At 36.8% G+C, this 23,591-nt stretch overlaps 1 protein-coding gene and 1 pseudogene across 1 annotated transcript; both read left to right on the forward strand.

Annotated features, from left to right (window-relative positions):
* Window positions 1-1,586: 1,586 nt before the first annotated feature.
* On the forward strand, window positions 1,587-16,920 carry LOC124542554 (annotated as a pseudogene).
* On the forward strand, window positions 7,215-8,447 carry LOC124542698. Its single transcript, XM_047120615.1, has one exon. The coding sequence runs from the start codon at window positions 7,415-7,417 to the stop codon at window positions 8,171-8,173; it is 759 nt and encodes a 252-aa protein (XP_046976571.1). The 5' UTR covers window positions 7,215-7,414; the 3' UTR covers window positions 8,174-8,447.
* Window positions 16,921-23,591: the final 6,671 nt, after the last annotated feature.

Below are 23,591 nucleotides of genomic sequence, written 5' to 3' on the forward strand. Positions count from 1 at the left end.
TAAAACCGAAACTACACGACAATGTAACAAGAAACACAGCGGAGATACCTGTGATTAATATTACAGAGTTTAAGGATCCTGGAGTCGAGATGGCCCAGTGGTTAGAACGCGTGCATCTTAACCGATGATTGCGGGTTCAAACCCAGGCAAGCACCGCTGATTCATGTGCTTAATTTGTCTTTATAATTCATCTCGTGCTCAGCGGTGAAGGAAAACATCGTGAAGAAACCTGCATGTGACAAATTTCTTAGAAATTCTGCCACATGTGTATTCCACCAACCCGCATTGGAATAGCGTGGTGGAATATGTTCCAAACCTTCTCCTCAACGGGAGAGGAGGCCTTTAGCCCAGCAGTGGGAATTTACAGGCTGTTGTTGTTGTTGTTGTAAGGATCCTGAGGAAGCTCGGTCAGCTGCGAGTGAAGGCAATATAGAGCCCATAACGTCTACCCCGGATATTGACCGGCTTGACCGTCCAAAATCCGACTCCGCGCTATTGCGAAAAATATCGACCATAAGAGCTGCAACCCAGGCAAGGATGAACGACAGTATCCGGTCGGTCTCCGAGCCTGGGGACTTGGAGGGCTCCTTTACAGGAACCTCAGATATATCGATTGGATGTGGAGGAGCCTTGCATGAAATCTCGCAGTTGGCGGCAGCACTTTATCAGAAGTGCAAAACCCGCCTAGAGGAATCCCGTAACCTTAACCGTGATATAAGGGAAGAAGTAAGTAACGGAATGAACGGACTTTATGAAATGATCCTAAGACTGGCTGATTCGAGAAATAGGCATATAGCCCAAAAAATGCGCCTTAAGGCCCATTATGAACATCTAGTAGCCAGATTAGAGGCTGCGCATGGGAAGATCCTGGTCGAAATAAAATGCTATCATGATTCAAATACAAAGATATTAATGGAGAAGGTGGAAAAAACGTGTAAAGAATCTGAAGCTGCACGCTGGTTAGTCTACGAACTTGAGTCAAAGTTCAATGACCAGCGTGTAGCTCTTGAACAGATAAACAAAACAATCGAAACGATCCGTGACACCAACCAAGTAGAGAATGACCAACTCGTGGCCCAGGAAGACCTCAAGTCCCTGGTAAACGAGCTAAGGACTCAAAACTCAAATGTCAAAGCTGATACCCCAAAATTAACGCAGTAACCTACCGAGACCAAAATGAGTTATGCGGCGGCGCTCATCATCATCATAAAAGTTTTATTAAAACGTTATATAAATTGTGACTACATATTTACAGTGTTAGTGATATCTAAAATAAAGTGATATGTGCTGCAATATACAAAAACATAATTTAGTGCACAGTGGAAAGTTAACTTGTACCCACTAACAATTACATTAAATATGTCGCATCCGGGACAATAGTTCGGAATATAAACCATACACAAACGTCAAAATGACGTGTACAGAGCCTAGATTAGAGAGGGTAAACGTTAATAAAAGAACGTGCACTCTGTATTCGAGAATTCATTACGTTACTATCGGCTGAATAAGCAACACTAGCCTAGGAACTGTGCTGTGTATATTGAAAAGTATTTGTTTCTCGCCCGGATCCCTGCTGACGCCCCACAATGAGCGACCGTGAGGATAACGAGTCTCCGATATCAGAAGTGGGATTTCAACGGGCTGAGAAACCGCTAAATCATGAAGAACTATGGCGACAACTTATTGAAAAACAGAACCAAAATATGATGGCACTAATCTCTACGCTACGACCGCATGAATCAAGTCATCGCCTCACTCTACCGGAATTCAACCCAGATAAAGAAGAAAGTGACGCGAGATCTTGGTGTGCAACAGCGGATATTTGTTTCGAAGACAACCCACCACGTGGCGGTCAACTCATTGTTGTCATTAGCAAGGCTCTGAAAGGTACCGCATCATCATGGTTGTCACATATATCATACCCTGGGTTATCGTGGCCGGAGTTTAAAGACCTATTCACTGCAAGATTCATATCTACAGACACATGTGCAGGTACCCTTATTAACTTAAATAGTGAAAAATTAAAAGACAACGAGTCATTAGCTGCATGCGCAAGTCGGATTATTAGCTCATTGATGAGCCGTTGGAAAGATTGCACCAAAGAACAGATCGCCGTAGCAACCGCCCTAGCGCACATTTCTCAACACGACTCACGATTACAACGTCTTGCTTTTACAACGGAAATTACTTCCCGCCAGCAACTACAAAAAGAATTGCAGGCTTTCTCGTATCAAAAGCGAAAAGCTCCTGCAGCAAAGCAGAGACGTTGTCAACAACTGATAGCAAGCGAGCAAAATTTTACAAGCAGCCTACATTAAAGTGTTTTGGCTGCGGGAAATTGGGTCACCGACAGGCTGACTGTAGATCAAAGCCCAAAATCTACAAGCCAAAATCTCCTGTGAAGACTGACGTGACTTCCACTTCTCATCGTGTAGAAAAATCAACGAGCATCAGATGTTTCAAGTGTGGAGTATTGGGACATGTGGCAAGTCGCTGTACTGCAGGAGCTGGCTCCCGCGGTGGAAACACCAGCGCTAGTACGTCGGCCGAGCGTCGTGTCGACCTGTGCGTAGTAGAACCTCCTACCGGATACCTTCAACATCGCAGTGAGTCCTATGTTTTTCACTATGATTCTGGTTCTGAGTGTTCATTAATAAAGGAAAGTTTGGCTACGAAGTTTAGCGGAAAACGTAGTTGTAATATTGTTTCGTTAACTGGTATTGGCCAAAGCAGTGTAAAATCAACAGAACAAATTTTAGCTAAAGTTATTACTAATGAGCACTCATTAGAATTGTTGTTACATGTTTTACCTGATATTTATTTACGCAGTGACATAATGATTGGTCGTGAAATTTTGAATTTAGGATTTTCGATTGTGATGACGAGTACTAGCTTTAAATTGTTAAAAAATAATGTTGTTAATAGCTGCACTATCCAAAACTCTTGGCCTGACTTTAAATGTATCGATACAGATATACCCTTTGAACATAGATCACAACTTTTAAAGATATTAAATCGTTATTCGAAATTCTTTATAACCGGTATGCCTACTACACGCGTCATGACAGGTGAATTAGAGATACGGTTAAAGGATCCGAGCAAAACGGTTCAAAGACGTCCTTATAGGTTATCGGTTGAGGAACGTACCGTTATGCGAAATAAAGTTGACGAACTTTTACAGGCAAATATAATTAGGCCAAGCTGTTCGGCTTTTGCTAGCCCAGCTTTGTTAGTTAAAAAACAGGACGGGTCCGATAGGATGTGTATTGACTACCGGGAACTGAATGAAAATACCATTTCTGATAGATATCCCCTCCCCATCATTACTGATTTAATATCACGTTTACAAGGAGCCAAATTCTTTTAAACTCGATTGTGCTAGTGGATTCCATTTAATTCCATGCCATGAGGAGTCGATAGAGCGTACGGCCTTCGTAACTCCTGATGGTCAATATGAATATCTGACTATGCCTTTTGGTTTAAAGAATGCTATAACTGTATTTCAAAGAGCTATCGTAAATGCATTAGGAAACTTGGCACGTGATTACGTCATTGTTTATGTTGATGACGTCATGATTTCGGCTGAATCGGAAGAACAGGGACTTGACAGACTTAATACCGTCCTTGAAGTTCTCACCAAGTCCGGATTTTCTTTAAATTCTAAAAAATGCTCTTTTCTTAAATCTAAAATTGAGTTCTTAGGCTATGAGGTAGAAAACGGTAATGTTAGACCAAATAAGCGAAAAATAGAATCACCCACCTCCTGAAACCGTTACACAATTAAGGCAATTCATAGGACTAGCTTCTTATTTTCGACAATTTGATGCACAGTTTGCGTGTTTAATGGCTCCACTTTATAGATTAACATCCCTCAAAGGCAATTTCATTTGGAAACCTGAGCATGAAGAAATCAGACAAAAAGTAATTACAATATTGACTAATGAACCAATTTTAAAAATCTTTAGTCCTAGTCTCCCTGTAGAACTTCATACAGACGCAAGTTCAGAGGGGTACGGCGCTATTTTATTTCAAATTCATAACAATAAACGACATGTCATAGCTTATTTTAGCAAGCGTCCATCTCCCGCGGAATCACGATATCATTCATACGAATTGGAAACACTCGCTGTCGTAAATGCTATCAAACATTTTAGACAATACTTGCATGGACGTAAATTTTTGGTAGTGACGGACTGTAATTCATTAGTCTTCCCAACGTAAAGTGGATTTGACGCCTAGAGTGCATAGGTGGTGGTCCTATCTTCAATGTTTTGACTTCGATGTTGAATATAGACCGGGCAAACACATGGCACATGCTGACTTTTTGTCTCGAAATCCTCTACCAGTGTCATTGAACAATAGTCGCCCTTATAGTAAAGTAGAGCACAAGCGAGTAAATATAGTCGAGCTCTCTTCAAATTGGTTAGCCGCTGAACAACAGCGAGATAACGAAATAATCAAAATTATCGACGATATGAATAACGGTAAGTTGGAAGATAGTTTAGCCAATACATATGACCTTAGATCCGGTATTCTGCACAGAAAGATACAACGTAACGATAGGACACGGTGTCTTCCGATTGTACCACATGCATTGAAATGGTCGGTCATAAATAACATTCATGATTCCCTTATTCACCTTGGGTGGGAGAAAACGCTCGAGAAAGCATATGATCATTATTGGTTCGAGGGAATGTCACGCTATGTTAAACGGTTTGTAGATAGTTGTGTAACATGTAAGGTAGCTAAATCTCGATCAGGTAAAATACAATCCGAACTTCACCCCATACCTAAGGTTACGTCGCCCTGGCATACTATTCACATCGACGCCACAGGCAAACTTAGTGGGAAAAATGATGTAAAAGAGTACGCTTTGTTGTAATTGATGCATTCACAAAATTCGTTTTATTATATCACACTGCTAATATTGACACAAAAAGTAGTATTCAAGCGGTAACAAATAGTGTAGCACTTTTTGGAACACCCACTCGTATCATCGCTGACCAAGGGAGGTGTTTTGCGAGCAAAGAATTTCGGGAATTTTGTGACAGTAAAAATATAAACCTTCATTTAATTGCCACCGGCTCTTCTCGTGCGAACGGGCAGGTTGAAAGAGTCATGAGCGTACTGAAGACGATGCTAACGGCAGTAGAGATTAACTCTGAAAAATCGTGGCAGGATTCATTAGGAGACGCGCAATTGGCTATCAATTGTACTATCAATAGGGTTACTAAGTGCTCACCACTCGAGCTTATGATCGGTAGGGTAGCCAGGCCACTGTCGTTGATGACCAGCGAGGTACAAAATGACGAAATTTCCATTGATTTAGACGCACTAAGAGAAAGCGCAGCTAATAATATAGGAAAATCGGCTGAATATGATAGGGAAAGGTTTAATAGTACAAAGGCAAGGCTTAATAAATTTACAGTAGGCGAGTTTGTATTAATTGAAAACGAAGAAAGAAATCAAACCAAATTAGACCCTAAATTCAAGGGCCCATTTAAGATAATAGAAGTTTTGGATGGTGACCGCTACCTATTGAAGGCTTTGAATTCCAAACGAACCTATAAGTACGCGCATGATAGGGTTAGGAAAATGCCAGGAGCTAATGTAGACATTGATTTAAATGAAAAATGTGATTTACCGATATGTGATACTGAAAAAGTTTCAGAACCTTCAACTGACATTGCTGCAAGTACTCTAAAAGAATGAATGTTAATTTTGTGTTGCGTTTCAGTCACAGGGATGACTGTTGATTTGAGTCACAGGGATGACTGTTGTTTTGAGTCACAGAGATGACTGTTGATTTGAGTCACAGGGATGACTGTTGTTTTGAGTCACAGAGATGACTGTTGAATAGAGTCACAGGGATGACTGTTGATTTGAGTCACAGGGATGACTGTTGATTTGAGAGTCACAGAGATGACTGTTGATTTGAGTCACAGGGATGACTATCATTGAACACTTATAGTCACAGGGTTGACTTAAGTGTACGTGTGTATATGTCGATTTCACGGTTACAGGGAAGATTTAGTTACTGTGTACATGAATTGTACGGGGAGAACTTGCAGCAGTAGTCAATCACTTATTTCGTTTATGTAATATTTCAATGTTGTTATAGAATTTGTGTTTAGAATAAAGATTATTTGATGACACAAGACTTTTATTTCAGTTATTTTAGTAGAGTGGTCAGATATGGCCGAGCGTGAATGATACTTTGCGGTATTTGCTTTTGTTCCAGATTAACACACGAGGACGCGTGTAACACAGGATGGCCGTGTCGCATCCGGGACAATAGTTCGGAATATATATACTACAATTATAATAATACATATAGTTCCCTGTGGCAACACTAGCCTAATGTCATAAAAAACTTCTCTCAACAAATAAAAATTATTATTTTATTATAAAAAATAACTGTATTATCTTTAATTTTGTATTTATATCAAGTTATTAATGTAATATATAAAAAGTATATTAATATACTGAGTGTCGTTCGTTAATGTGCAGTGTTTTCTTGTGTTGTGTTCGTCAGCTGACATTACGCAGGTAACGAACTCAATTTTAAAAAGTTTTCTTGTTCAACTTCTTGTTATCCCTCTAACTTACTATAGAAACCCTATTTCACAATTTATAAGTCAACTGTTTGATCACACTGACGCCGTCTATATTATTTTATCTAATAACTTCTATTTTTATAAAACATGATGACTCGTAGCACCAAGGCGCGTCAGGCCGAGGAACAACTCCAGCTGACGCTCCAGGAACTAAAAGCATCCAGGACTCAGTGTGATCTACTGTTAAAAGAAAGGGATGATAATGAACACGAATTCTTGCAAATTCTTAATAAAAACAACGCATTAAAATCTGAGCTTGCGCAGTTACATTTACGATATGTAGAAATGGAAGAACAAAATAATAATTTGCAAGAAATAGTCAGTGGGTTTGATAATTGCAGAGATGAGTATGAGCAAGCTCTTATGCTCACCAATGACTTAAAAGCTAAATTACATAAGGCCTAACAATATATATCAGAATTAGAAAACAATAACCTCAACTTGAAGGCCTCTCAAACCCAGTGTCTATATGATGAACTGGTTGGATATAAAGCCACATTAGTGTCCCCGCTCACCAGTAACAAAGACATTTCGACAATTGATTTGACTGGTGATGACATGGGTTCTTCCAGTCTAGTATTAAGGAGTTGACAGGTGTCAAATAAGTAACACACTAATTCGATCTTTTATTTTAAAATAATAAGCAATTTGGGATTTATTTATTTATTTCATCCAAATTATGTACATGTGAGTTACAATACCTGCCAGCAAGATATATTCCTTATTTTTTCACTGATATAACCGCTGTATTTTAACTACGATTCAAAATTCAAAAAGTGACAGTTAGAAGACAAAGAATGGACTCATTAAAACAGTCTTTCTCTGCTATGTCTGAGATGTTTCACACTAGAATGAACGAGTTCCAGCACGAACTACAGAAGAACTCGAGTAGCAAAATTGCTGCGACCACTTCATCCATTGCTGCTGATTTTGAAGCTTTTAAAAATTTTATCATAGCCACGTTGAACACCTTACAACATCAGGTTGAATTCCTTAGAACGGAATTGGATCGTCAGGAGATGCGAAGAAGGCGCAAAGTGCTGCTCTTGCACGGTATCCCCGAGATGAAGACGGAAAACCTTAATTCACGGGTTGTGTCTGTTTTCGCTGAGCATCTAGATTTGCCGAACTTTTCCAGCTCCAGTATAAAAACGACGTATCGTTTGGGTCGCTCACCGACAAAAAAACCAAGGCCCGTTGTGGTTAAGTTCACTGATGTCGTGGTTCGCAACAAAGTATGGTATGCCAAAACAAAGTTGAAGGGCACGGGCATCACACAGTCAGAGTATTTAACTAAGCCTCGGCACGATTTATTTCTTGAAGCCCGGAAGCGCTTTGGCGTCACCAACTGCTGGACCCGCGATGGATATGTGTACATCATCAGCCCAGACGGAGTTCGCCACCAAGTAGAGTGTCGGGGTGATCTGGAACTTATTCCTGTTGCGTCGAGGTCTGCAGTCGAGGAGGGTTCCCCAGCCCTGAGCCCAGGAACGGTGGTAAGGAGCCCTGAGACAAGGCTTCCCATTTCTCGTTCAAGAAGAGCGGTTAAGAAATAACTATCTGGTACTCTGTCACTAAATTTTTCAAATTCAACTGCACTTTTTCGTATTTCACTACTGTACTCTAATGCTGTATAAAATAAACATTTATAACTGTTGTTTAAAATATAGCTTCAACGTAGTAAATTTATTAAATTTCTACCCACTTACAATTTTTAATGTAAACGAGTAAACAAGTCTTATCTGAATGCGCACAATATAAACGAACTTCACGCATATTATAATGCCATAGATTTGCGCTAATTTACTATTTCTTGTTGTTGTTATTTTATTATTAGATATTTTTATTTTTATTTCAATGTACTGATATTGCACTCGTTTATAATTGTTTTTAATTGTTTTGGTCTGTATTTTTTAACGAAAGTAATTATGATGTAATTTTAATTTTTATTACGTTTTTCTTTTATATTTTTTTTTTCTTTTTTGTTTTTTAGTACTATTTTTTTTTTTTTTTTTGTATATCTTCCTTTGAATGACCTTGCTATAATAAATAACTTGTAGTAAGGTGTTCAATTCTGTTTTCGTCATTTTAGTTTATCATTGTTTTGTATGTAATCTTAGTTTTAAAAAAAAATGAATTTTAACAATAATAACTTATTACCTATATTATAAGTGATAACTGTAGTACTATAGATATAACATAATCGGCGTAAATTATTATATTTTAATTATTTTTTTTTTTTTTAATTTCTTTTTGTTTATTTTTTGAGTGGGTTTTTTGACTCGTTTAGTAATATTTTGTGTCTTCTTTTTTTTTGTTATATGTTGTTGTAAAACTACAAACCTGTAACTTTAAGGTTATTATAACAGGACTTTGTTGCTGGTGGGACATTGTACACTTTATAATTATTTTTTTATATATTTATTATTTATTGTAATTATTATTTTTAGTTATTATATATAAATATATTTTTTCTTTCTTTCGATGACATGTCAAGATATAAGCCTCGATGATTCTTTTTTCTCAGTGTCTTCGTCTAATGAATTGAGCACAAACTGTAGCTTTCACAGTCTTCCCACTCTTAATGAAACACTTGATTCTGTTTTCTCGGATGTATTGAAAACCTTTAATATTATACACATCAATGCTCAGAGTATTCCTGCACATTATCCAGATATGTTAACTTCTTTTGATAACAGGAATATCCATGCTATTCTGATATCAGAATCATGGCTTAAACCATGTTTGTCCTCTTCATCTTATGTTCTCCCTGGTTTCCAACTTATTCGGAATGATCGTCCTAATCGTACTGGTGGAGGCGTTGCTATTTATCTTCGCTCCCACCTGTCCTTTACGATCATTGGCACGTCTAGGGCTCAAGCAACACCAGGAGTAGAATATTTAATCATTGAACTTGCATTTTCGAAAGTTAAAATTTTACTCGGTGTGTTTTATAGCCCCAATTCAATGATTGACTATTTTACTACCTTTGAATCCCTTCTAGACCAGTATATTCCACTGTATCAACATTCCATTATAATGGGAGATTTTAATACGTGCCTTTTAAAATCTGACTCTCGCTCTTCTCGGCTAAGATCACTAGTCCAATCTGCCAATATTCATATACTCCCTCTTTCTGCAACTCATTGTTTCCCTAACTGTACCCCGTCTCTTCTAGATCTTATTCTTGTTTCTTCCACAGATTATGTCGCTAAGCATGGCCAATGCTCTGCTGAAGCCTTCTCCTATCATGATTTGATTTATCTTTCCTACAGAATACGCCCCCCTAAAGCTAAATCGAGAATCCTTCTGCAGCGCAATTTTAGTGGTATGAATTTGGAGCATTTAAGGGAGGATGCTTTAAAAATTGATTGGAATGATGTTGTCACTGATTGTAATATTGATAACCGAGTGGCAAATTTCAACACACTTCTAATACAATTATATGACAAACATGCCCCTATTCGACCTGTTCGGCTTAGGCATCTTCCTGCTCCCTGGCTTACGCAGGACATTAAAACATTGCAACACAAAAAAAACATGGCTAAATCAAAATACAAGGCCGATAGTTCTGACGAAAATAGAATCAGTTATAAAAATATTCGGAACCGTTGCAACAGGTTGTGTAGAGATAAACAACGACGCCACATTCATAAATCAATACTCGACGAAGAAGATACTGGCCGAGTTTGGAAATTTCTTAAATCTATTGGAGTTGGGAAAGCACGTCATAATAATCACCCTAGTAACATTGATTTGAATCAGCTTAATCAGCACTTCTCGTCTTCTTGCTCTATCGATGATGCCACGAAATTATATACTAAAAATCAAATTCTAGCTTTACCCACTTCTAATGATCCAGCTTTCATTTTTTGTCATATCACTGATAGTGATGTTGAGAGAGGTATTGTAGAGGTGAACTCTGATGCTATCGGTACTGACTCCATTAGCCGTAAGATGATCATCCCTATCATGGACATCCTAGTTCCTATTATTAGAAGTATATTCAATTACTCCATTTCTACAGGATCATTTCCCTCTTCCTGGAAAGATGCCCAAGTTATTCCCTTACCTAAAAAATCAAATCCCTCCCGCTTTTCCGATTACCGTCCTATTTCCATACTTCCTTTCCTATCTAAAGTATTTGAACGTATTGTGCATCGACAATTAAACCTTTTCCTATCTAGACAAAACCTCCTTAACCCTTTTCAATCTGGTTTCCGAAAAGGTCATAGTACGACTACTGCTTTAGTCAAAATTACCGAGGATATACGCCTTGCTATGGATAATCAATGTCTAACAGCGTTGATCTTACTAGATTTTAGCAATGCCTTTAACAATGTTGACCACGAGCTCTTACTAGCTTCATTATTCTCTCTTAACATATCTCCTGAAGTGATTGACTGGTTTCAAAATTATCTTTGCGGTCGCCGGCAACGAATTCGTGTCGATGATTCCTTTTCCAATTGGTGCACGATCAAGGCCGGTGTTCCGCAAGGTGGCGTGTTGTCTCCTCTCCTTTTTTCTATTTTCATAAATTGCATTACTTCTCAATTATCTTCTCTCTATCACCTGTATGCCGACGATCTCCAAATATATAAACAGTCAAAATTAATTGATTTGCCTCAAACAATACAAATATTAAATAAAGACCTTGAATCGATTGTACTTTGGAGTAAATCACATGGACTTAGAGTTAACCCTTTAAAAACACAGGCAATTGTAATCGGCAGTCAAAAACTAGTCGCCCGCATTGATTGGCCCAATTTGCCTAATATAATTGTTGATGGAACACTTGTTCCATACAGTGAAACTGTAAAAAATCTAGGTGTTGTTTTTGATAGATTTCTGACCTGGACCCCCCAAGTAAGCGAGGTGAGCAGGAAAGTGTTTGCATCTATCGGATCTCTTCGCAGATTGCGAAATTTTCTACCGATACCAACTAAAATTGTGCTTGCACAATCTCTCCTGCTACCGATTCTCGATTACGCTGATACCTGTTATCCCAATTTAAGTGAGGAATTGCTTAATAAACTTGAACGCATCCAAAATCTTTGTATACGGTTCATATTTGGACTTCGTAAATATGACCATGTTTCAGAATTTCGCGAAAAACTCAAGTGGCCCTCAATCCGCCTTCGCAGGAATACTCACATTCTTTCCCTATTATACAATATCCTATTTAATCCTACCTCTCCCTCATACCTTAAAAAGCGCTTTGAATTCCTGAGTGACACTCATTGTCGCTCTCTTCGCTCTAACGATAACCTCATTTTAAAAATCCCCTCCCACAATACAACCTTCTATTCTAAATCCTTTTCTGTGGAAGCTGTACGGCTCTGGAATTCCTTACCACTTACCATAAGGCGTGCTCAATCCCTAGCAACATTCAAACGGCTATTAAAAGCAAACTTCCATCCCCCTTAAATTTTGTCTACCTGTTTCCTTAATATTTATTATTTTTATTTTTCTATTTATTCTAAACTCCTACTCTGCGATGTATCTGGCTTATATTTTATATTTATTATTTCATGTTACCTATAGTCATATTTAAACTGTAGTACAAATTATACATATAGCTTATTATATATTGAATATAGTATATATACGTTTACTATGTATATGTTTAATTTCGTATAAGTATGTTTTTCTCTTATATATGTACACCTGAAATGTTTAATTACTGATTACTATGTCCTACGTAACATGGTTGCCTGGCAGAGATCGCTGCTTAGCGATAAGGCCGCCAATTGTACATTAATTAGATCAAGTTTTGCAATTACTGTATAATTTATTTATTCTTTGGTGTACAATAAAGAATACTTACTTACTTACTTACTTATTAAGTAATAATAAATTCAAGAAATATATTAAAATTAATAGGTATATTAAGAAAACACAAAAATTGATAAAATCTAGAAATAATTGCCTTAATTATGAAAAAATCTGTAAGGAAAGAAATACACTCAAATTAAAAATGATTGAGTATAATAAGAATGTGAAAGATATGAGACAAGGTTATGAGGCTGATGTGACTGCTCTTCAGGCTGAGATATCATATTTAAAAAGCTCCTTAGACACCATATCAAAAAAATATGAACTGTCCCAAAATGAAATTACTGGTCATATCGCAGCCATGAACAATCTACTAGACTTAAGTAAGTATAATTCGGAGCGCTTTGACTCTCTCATAAACCACTATGCTTGTGATTGTCGGGGCGCTTCTGACTCTGGGGATCGTTCTGGGCTGTGCCCTGGTATGGTGCCTCCATCTCAGTCAACAGCTCATGTCAGCGCCATACCAAGCAAAACACATCATGTTCCTCCCAAAGAATGTACTAAAATTTATAGTGATGGAATGGGAAGAGATATGGGTGTTTTGCTCAATGACATGTGTAGGGGACAATTAGTAACAAATTATTGTATGCCAGGTGCAAGTTACTCACATATAATGAATAGTATTTTGAATTGTACTCATTGTCCTTCTACTACACTAATCATACTAGTTGGGAGAAGGGGAAATGTGAACAAAAAAATTCTTGATTATTATTACACTAAATTATTAAATTTAAATGTAGAAAGAATATTAATGTTCACATTTCCTTATATTAAAGATATGCCACAGGAAAATGCAATTAGGTTTAAATTAAATAATAGGTTACATATAATGACAAATAGTTATTATGTATCAAAAAATGACATCAATAATAAAATTGAATTAATTGATATTAATAATATAATTAATAATAGTTCATGTTTATTGACATGTGATAGGTGTCACCTATCAAATTTTTATAAGAGACAGATAGCAAGCACGCTATCATATTTTATTGTTACAAAATCAACCAACTGTTTGGTTGACCAGACAACTGCTTCTATTGAGCAGTATAATAATACAAGACCATATATTTTGGAATATGTTCCAAGTAATTTAAATTAAACTCTAAGACAATAGAGGTAGTCTCTGGCACCAATAGTATAGTTACCATAGAAGCCAATAAAAAGAAAAGGAAAATAACTAATAATAAAATTGTAAACCTGGTGCACCAAAATATTCAAGGAATGTTAGGGAAGGACCTAGATATTGAATTATTTTTGACCTGTAATGATATTGATATTTTGTGTTTAACTGAACATTGGCTTCAGAATTATCAGGTCATGTTTAACTTTAGTGGGCACCAGTTGGCTAGTTTGTTCAGTAGGAATAAAGCTATTCGCGGTGGCTCTTTAATACTTATGAGTAAACACTTTAAATTTAAGGTACGTAAAGATATTGTGAGCCTTTCTATTGAGCAAACTATAGAAATACCCTGTGCAGAGCTTGAGCGTGTCATTGTTGTATGCGTATACAGGCCCCCTAGTGGATTATATGAATTGTTTGAAAATGTATTGGAAAATGTTTTATCAAAATTATCTGAATGTAATAAAGAAATTATTGTTTGTGGAGATTTTAATATAAATTTACTGCATAATACAACCACAAGTATTAGATTCAGATCATTGTTAAATTCATATAATCTGGTAAATCTGTTCTTAGAACCAACTAGAATAACAGATTCCACAGCAACTTGCATAGACAATATATTTGCAACCCATATTCCACAAAATAAAATGATTATTAATAAACTAAATTCAGATCACTGTGGACAACAGGCTTTATTTAATTTTCATATTAATAAAATAAGCAATTGTGAAAAAATAATGTTTGTTCCTTTGACCAGAAGTCGTATTGAGAAGTTTAGAAGTAATATTATGGCCAATCTCCTTCACCTAACTCTTAGTGATAATCCCAACGTTTTGTATAATAACCTATTTAAATTAATTAGAAACAAGTTTAATGCAATATTCACTTCTAAAACAGTTAATACGAAAAACTTTTTGAAATTCAATGATTGGGCTACTATTGGAATTCATAAAAGTAGGCAACGAATGTACGAGCTTTATAATGAAAGGACGTACAATCATAGTGCCACTTTTGCCAACTATGTAAGTAACTATTCAAAATTATTAAGAAAAGTGTGCTTTCTGGCTAAGTCTTTAACTATAAAAAATAGAATTAAGAATGCACATAACAAAATAAAAATGACCTGGAAAGTTATAAATTGTGAAACTGGTAGAAGTGGTAATCGGAGCTCCGAATTAAACTTAAATTATAATAATAAAGTCATAAATAGTGAACGGGAAGTTACTTCAGTTTTTGAACAATTTTTTGCTGACATACCAGTTTCTACAACTAGGTTACTTATTTCTTCTCCAGCTGTTGCCGAATCATTGATGAAAGAAAATGTACGAGAATGCAAATCAAAATTTAATTTTACCCCTGTAAACACCAATATCATAATTTGTGCATTTAAATCATTAGACATTAAGAAAACTGCTGATCTATGGGGTATTTCTGTAAAGGTGATAAACTCAATTATTGATGTGATTGCACCTTATCTTGCAATAATATTCAATGATTGTGTTCAGCGTGGTATATTTCCTGACCTGATGAAACATAGTAAAGTCATTCCAATATTTAAATCTGGTAGCACTTCAGATCCTAATAACTATAGGCCTATCTCAATATTACCTACCCTCAGCAAAATATTTGAAAAAATTATTTTAAATCAATTATTAGCATATTTCAATAGACACAATCTGCTTCACAGAAAACAATTTGGATTCATGAGGGGTCGCTCGACTACCGACGCAGGTATCGAACTTATAAAAAATATCTATGAGGCCTGGGAGGGGTCGCAGGATGCCTTGGGGATTTTCTGCGACTTATCCAAAGCCTTTGATTGTGTTCAGCATGAAACTCTGGTCAGGAAACTATATCACTACGGAATTAGAGAATGTGCACTCGACCTTCTGACTTCCTATCTTAACAATAGAATTCAGAGGGTTGACGTTAAAGGGACAAGGTCTCCTGGGGTCTCAGTTGGTATGGGGGTCCCACAAGGATCAATTCTTGGACCTTTTCTATTCCTCATATACATAAATGACTTACCCTTTCTTGTTGGGAACAAACATGATATAGTATTGTTTACTGATGATACCTCTTTGGTTTTTAAAATTAATAGGAAACAGGTTCAGCATGACGATGTAAACAATGCTATGTCCGATATAGTACATTGGTTTAGCGTAAATAATCTTAGCTGAATAATAAAAAAACTAAAATTGTAAAATTTAGCACACCAAATGTGCAAAATGTAAAACCCGATGTACTTATCAATGGGGAATCGATGGATCCAGTTGAAACAACTGAATTTCTTGGCCTTACTCTTGATGCCAAGTTACAGTGGCTCCCCCACATAAACGGATTGGCGGGTAGACTGAGTTCTGCGGCATTTGCGGTCAAAAAAATTAGATTACTTACTGATGTTGATACGGCTCGACTAGTATATTTTAGTTACTTTCATAGTATAATGTCCTACGGTATTATGCTTTGGGGTAACGCAGCCGCTATCCAAACTATATTTGTGCTGCAGAAGAGGGCTATTCGCGCAATCTATAACCTAGGAGCCAAGGAATCATTAAGGCATAGATTTAAAGAAATTAAGATATTGACTGTTGCTTCTCAATACATATTTTGTAATGTTTTGTATGTACGGAAAAATATTAATGTTTTTATGAGAAAATGTGATTCTCATAACATTGGTACAAGGAACAAACACAATCTTGTTACTCCTGTTACTCGACTGCATAGAGTCAGTAACTCTTTTGTGGGGCAATGTATACGCTTCTACAACAGGATCCCAGAAAGCGTTCAAAATGCTTCTGTTGCCAAATTTAAAAAAATTGTTAAGGAACGCTTGTGTGCAAAAGGTTACTATACAATTAGCGAGTTTATGTTTGATAGCACACCTTGGGAATGAAACGATCGCCTCCTGGCTATTTCTAATCATATACTACTATGTACCTTATAAATTTGACAAAAAAAAAATAACAGAAAAAAAAGACCCGCTGAGTTTCTTTCGCCGGTTCTTCTCAGGTCAGGGTGTTCCTTTTTCCGAACCGGTGGTAGTGTTTATTTGACAATCAATAAGTAAGTGTAATGCTTTTATATTGAATAAAGGAATTTGAGTTTGAGTTTATAAACCATACACAAACGTCAAAATGACGTGTACAGAGCCTAGATTAGAGAGGGTAAACGTTAATAAAAGAACGTGCACTCTGTATTCGAGAATTCATTACGTTACTATCGGCTGAATAAGCAACACTAGCCTAGGAACTGTGCTGTGTATATTGAAAAGTATTTGTTTCTCGCCCGGATCCCTGCTGACGCCCCACAATGAGCGACCGTGAGGATAACGAGTCTCCGATAAATATAATACTAAATTAAAGTGTTTAATAGCCAGAAAAGTTCATATAAAATAATAATAAACCTGGACACTTAAGAATCAATTACAAGTAAGTATAGTCATATAAAACTAAATCAAATTAAAATAATTTTACAAAATCAAATATTATTAGTGCCATCTAGCATCCATACTCATAATTGCCTAGTTGATATTAACGCAGCGTTATGACGAATAAGTGCAATCATTGCGGTAAATACCTCGCAATAATAGATGGCGCGAAGTGTACCAAATGCGCTATGCTTTATCATAGAATGTGCGTTAATATAAAGCCGGGAGACACTATTCCCAAGAAAATACTGTGCAACAATTGCAAAGTAGGAACGAAGCGTACTACCCCTGCGAGCGCCAGTAGCCATCCCTCTCCCAGCTCAGATACAGAAAATGAATGAATGAATGAATGAAATATACTTTATTGTACACCAAGCAAAGTACATAAAATTTTAAAACAGAAAAAAAAAAAACAATGTTATAGAGTATACAATCGGCGGCCTTATCGCTAGAAGAGCGATCTCTTCCAGGCAACCGGTTGGCATAGGACATTATAATAAATAAATAAATTTAGGGTGGAGGTGTACTATAATACAAACATAATAAAGTAGTAAAAATAATACATACATATATAATGAGAAAATACACACATAACTAGTAAGAAAAATATACACACAATTTTAAAATAAATGAGGATTGGAGGAGGAGAAAGGTAAGGGATGAAAATACGATTTCAAGTATCAATATAATATTCGAAAATGCGACGTTTAAATATTTCAAGGGATTTAGCTCGACGTACCGCTAAGGGCAAGGAGTTCCATAAGCGTGCTGCGTTAATTGTAAAAGATTTTGAGTAACAAATGCAGAGGACAATTTCACAGATGCTGATGAAAATAATTCTGAAAAGTCCCTCGCTCATGAGATAAGGCTGTTGCGATTGGAATTTTCTTCGGTAACCAGGGAGCTGTCGCGGCTCAGTACGACTATATCCGAATTTAATAAACGGGTGGACAGCGTCGAGAAACGCTTAGATAATTTAGAAAAAATTAATCAGGAGCGACACTCGGAAATTGTCGATAAAAATGCGACCGAAACAATTGCCCAACTGCGATCCGAATTGAATGACCGTGACCAAGAGAACCTGCTAAACGATATCGAAATCTCGGGTTTAGAGGAGAAAAATGGCGAAAATCCAACCAATATAGTGGTTTTAATTTCAAAAAAAATTGGGGTGCCACTGTAGGAACGCGACATCGTCAGCGCTGAGCGTTGGGGCCCGCGCCGTATAATAGCCGATCACAGCAGCCATCTCGGCCGCGGCCAATTGTCGTGCGTCTCGCTCGGCGCGCCGTCCGCGACTAAATGCTACGAGCCGCGCGCGTGCGCCGCGGCTGTGACTCATCGGGAATCGTCGAGTCGGTGCCTAAGCGGTTTTATGTTAACGAGCGTCTCACTCCGATGATATGGCGATTCATAGTTTTTTGGAGACAATACCGTTTGATGTTTAGCTCATATAAGATTAGTTTATTAGATAAATTTAAAAAATATATTAAACATGTAAAAACAAAATTAATTCGCAAGCAGGTTAAATTAATTTCTCATATTTATTTAAAGTGTATTATATTTTATATAATTAAGTTTTCACTTTGTGGCAGTATCATACTCCTAAATAGTAATTGTAACGATGTATTATTATTATATTTAATTATATTATTTGCTTTTAAAAGTAATATATGTAACAATTATTGTGAGATGCCGAATGTAATATGTAAAAGTAAACTTCATACGAGTATATCGTATATTTTGGAACTCATGTATCGTTCACAGTTAGCCAGTATAATATACATATTTTATTATTTAATATATTATATACATGCGTACAATGAATAAGTCAAAAAAATTACGAATTGGCTTTCTGAATCCTGGATCACTTGGTACTGGTCATGATGAGTGCATATGCAATGGATCGCCACAACGTCGATATCATGGCACTAAATGAGACATGGCTACGTGAGGGGGAGGACGCCCGAGCTCCAAGAATTCCAGGATATTCATTGCGTCACATTCCTCGACCTGCGGAAATACGTTCCCGTGGCGGTGGAGTCGGTTTTTATATAAAACAGGGTATTTCTGTTCGGACCCTTAAACACACAGAGACCATAACTATTGAGCAAATGTGGTTAAGTGTTAATATTAGGGGTAAAGTTTTAGTCATTGGTACAGCATATAGACCGCCTTGGTTAAGTACGCAAATTTTTATTGATGCCATTACTGACACATATGGCGCTTTGCCATATCATGATCATATACTATTGGTGGGCGATTTTAACATCAATTTCCTAGATACAGGTAATGTAAATACAACTATGTTTACAGACTTTCTCACATACACAAATATGACGCAATATGTTACCGTTCCCACACATTTCACAAGTCACAGCGACACCCTCCTCGATCTCAACTGCTCAGATACAAACGTCGAACGAGTGTGGGTTGACTATGTAAGCAATTTAAGCGATCATGCATTTTTATCGTGTGAGCTTAATATTGAAAAAGATAAGCCCATAACGGAAAAAATATATAGTAGAAGATTAGACGACATAGATTTAGACCAATTAAAATATTATTTAACCACGCTTATTAACTGGGAACTCATGATTTCAGAACAAGATATTAATAAAACAGTTGCAGCCTTTAATGACAGTATCCTGTGGGTATTTGACACATTAAGCCCTATAAAGTTGCGATATATCAAAGAATTTCAATATCCATGGGTTACTTATAACATCAAATTAATGATGAGACGGAGAAATGAAGCACAAATTAGATGCCGTAGTACGAAGATAGAAGCTCATGTTAACTATTATAAGCAACTTAAAAAATCAGTAGAATCGGCCATAAATACAGAAAAATCGGTTTATTTTACATTATTGATTAATAATAATTACAAAAATTCGCGATACTTATGGTCACATATTAAGCGCCATGTCAACTTTAATAATAAGAAAAACAAACTTTTGCCCGCTCATTTTGATGATCCAGATGGTATTAATGATCACTTTCTCCAACTACCAGGCAGGCCTCAGGCTTCTCAAACTGATATAACATACTTTAACAGTCAACTTTATGGTGATGTTATATTATGGTGATGGCTACATTCTACATCAAAACAGTCGATTGTACAGTTGTCAATAAATTAATAAGTAGTATTAAATCAAATGCTGTTGGGGCCGATGGAATATCTCTAAAAATGTTGTTGCTCATTATGCCTCATATTCAAGAAATTATTAGTACTATAATTAATACGTCTATTACCCAGAGCATATTTCCTATAATATGGCAGAAAGCGATAATGAAGCCTATCCCTAAAAATAATAATCCCTCAGAAAATAAGGATCTACGGCCAATAAGTATCCTGCCATGTTTATCCAAAGTATTAGAAAAAATAGTATATAACCAGCTATCTCATTTTCTTGAGACCAATAATATATTACCCATGAGACAGTCAGGATTCCGTAAACATCGCGGTACAGCAACTGCTCTGATTGATGTGGTTGACGAAATATTAAACGCGCAAGATAAAGGTAATGGCGCTATACTGGTTTTGTTGGATTACTCTAGGGCATTTGATACGATTAACGTCTCTCTTTTATTAGCTAAACTACACTACTACGGACTTAGCGCAGAAGCTATACAATGGTTCACCAGTTATCTGGGTAGTAGAACGCCAACCGTAGAACTTAAACATGAATATGGCACCATAAAATCATCGCAATGTAGGCAAGTTCTTAGAGGTGTACCCCAAGGATCGATACTTGGTCCTCTACTGTTTATTATATATTGCGCTGACGTAACAAAGGACATAAAAAACTGCCGTTACCATATGTACGCTGACGACATACAAATATATATATCTTTTCCACCTAATGAAACTCATAATGCTGTACTTAAGCTAAATGAAGATTTAAAAAACATAGCAGGTTGGTCAGAAGCAAATTTGTAATACTGGGCACAGCGAATCAAATACAACTGATATCAAGGGAAATACCTATAGTTAAAATTCAAGATGAACCAATTGAAAGAGTTACAGAAGCACGTAATCTTGGCGTACTTATGGACGAATGCCTTAGATTTGAAAAACATATTCATAATATAGTTAAAAGTTGCTTTTATCGTCTAAAAGTTGTATACCAAATAAGAAAGTTTTTAAAAGTAAATGTAAGAATCCGCCTATGTGACACGTTAGTATTATTCAAATTAAATTAGGCCGATGTAGTGGTGGGCCCAAGACTATTGCAACGTACAAAAAATTTAATTCAAAAGCTGCAAAATGCTTGTGCAAGATATTGCTTCGATATACCTCCACGTACGCGTGTCACACAATATTTAAATAACGCAGGAATTATGAGAATGGAGTACCGTAGGCAACTGCATTTTATGACGCTCTTATTCGGGGTAATCAAGTTTAAACTTCCACCATACCTTTATCACAAGCTTCGTTGGGCGCACGATACGAACACATACGCAACCAGATCGAAATCATATTTACTTCTTATGCCTCTCCATAGAACGGCCGCCTTCCGTGGTAGTTTTCGATACGCCGCCACCAAGTGCTGGAACAACCTTCCACCGCCATTGAGGAACCTAAATATAATTCATAATTTTAGAAACAAATACAGAAAATTTCTTCTTGATAAACAAAAGCAAACATAGCAATTGATTTTATTTATCTTTGTTAATTTAAATATAATATAATGATTTATATTTAATTGTATACATATGTATGAATATATATACATGTTCGTGTGTGTGTGTGTGTAGTTATATAGATGAGATTTTATATATGTATATGTCATAACTATAAAATGATAATTCAATATAATCTTATAACGTTTTTTAATATGTAATCAAATCTACTCACCTTACAGTGCCCATTGGCAAGGTGGAGTATTGACCAGACTTGGTTAGACTAGTTTAGTGAATAGATTTCAACCTCTATTTGATTGTTATGATATTTGTAAAACGGCACGTCTCGACCTGTTTGCGACCTTCTGTAATAATATGTTCGCTATATTAATTTATACCTATGAAAAATGCAAAGAATCAAAAGTAATATTATTGTGATTTAGATTACATTAAAACACATTTAAAAAAGAAAAACAGAAATTAGTATATATTACTCACTTATTATTATTATTGTTAATGCCCTAACTTTATGTGGGACTTAGAAATAAAAATCAGCGGACTGTAAACGCTATATATTATAAAGCTGATAAACTGGTACAAAAAAGGACGCGTGTGTCTTCGGTCGGCTATGGTTAGCAAGTGGGCTCGTTGTCGCTCGTACGACCCACGCGATGCGTCCGCGGCCGCGCCCGCGCCCGCGCCCCTCCATTCGTCGACGGCGATGTCCCAAGTCCGAACATACTCCCCGGGTTGAAGGATTCAAGAGAGAGGAAGTGGGCAGATGTTGTTGAAGCCCCGAACGATAGTCCCCCTCATCGTCTTCAATTCAGCCACTCGCGAAGCTCCGTCACTGCCAGGGAAGACCTTCATCACTCGTCCTAAAGGCCATAGTAGAGGTGGTTGAGCCTTCTCTTTGACGAGCACGAGTGCACCCTCAGACAGCTGTCCTGTTGATGTCGACCACTTCGTTTTTTGCTGAAGCAGAGAAACATATTCTAAATAAAAACGCTTCCAAAAATGTTGTTTAATATGTTCCACCCTTTGAAATCGTTCCAGTCGAGAAATGTTGATGTCAGCCACCTGTTGATGCGGAATTGACATTAGTGGTCGTCCAATTAAGAAATGTGATGGAGTAAGGGCGGTGAAATCTAAAGGATCCGAGGATAATGGAGTCAGTGGACGGGAATTTAATACTGCCTCTGTTTGACACAAGCAAGTTACCATCTCTTCAAGAGTAAAGTGCGTGAGTTGAAGTAACCTTTTTAAATGGTACTTAGTAGACTTAACGGCAGCCTCTGCAATACCATTTGTTAGCATATTTATTTTAATATGATCATATTTTATTGTTTTAATGTATTAAAGTATTATCAGCGTTGTTACAATTTGCGTTGATTGTCAACATCCGGTTTTGACTAAATTGTTTTTTTTAAATGGATCGAAACCCAATGTTGCTACAGTCGAAGGAGGGGCGTGTAAACATTAAATACTAGGAGTAAGCCTAGAAATGGTCATTCTTTTGGTCGAATTGGCAGGATCGTAAACCACTTCAGGAGAGATAAAGTATTGATTGTGAGGAGAGGTTTTGTATTATTCCAACACATTGAAGTGAGGAGAGTAAGGAGGAGCAAAATTAAATTCAATACCTTGCTGCATGACTTCAGATGAAATATTAGACTGCTCTAGAAATAGTTTTAATTCGTTAGAGGTTTCTACAAAGTTAGTCGCGTTATCTGATAATATACTCTGAGGCTTGCCTCGACGAGCAATGAATCGATTTAAGGCAGCCATGTATGCCTCCTTTGTCAGATCTGTGACGAGCTCTAGATGCACAGTTTTAACTGCAAGGCAGACAAAAATGCATAAATATGATTTTAAAAGCTTACAACCTCACCCCTTTCGGTCAGCTAATAATACTGGCCCGGCATAGTCGACACCGCAATGGAAAAATGGAAAC

This window comes from Vanessa cardui, chromosome W (genome assembly GCF_905220365.1).
Source record: "Vanessa cardui chromosome W, ilVanCard2.1, whole genome shotgun sequence".
Classification (NCBI taxonomy): Eukaryota; Metazoa; Arthropoda; class Insecta; order Lepidoptera; family Nymphalidae; genus Vanessa; species Vanessa cardui.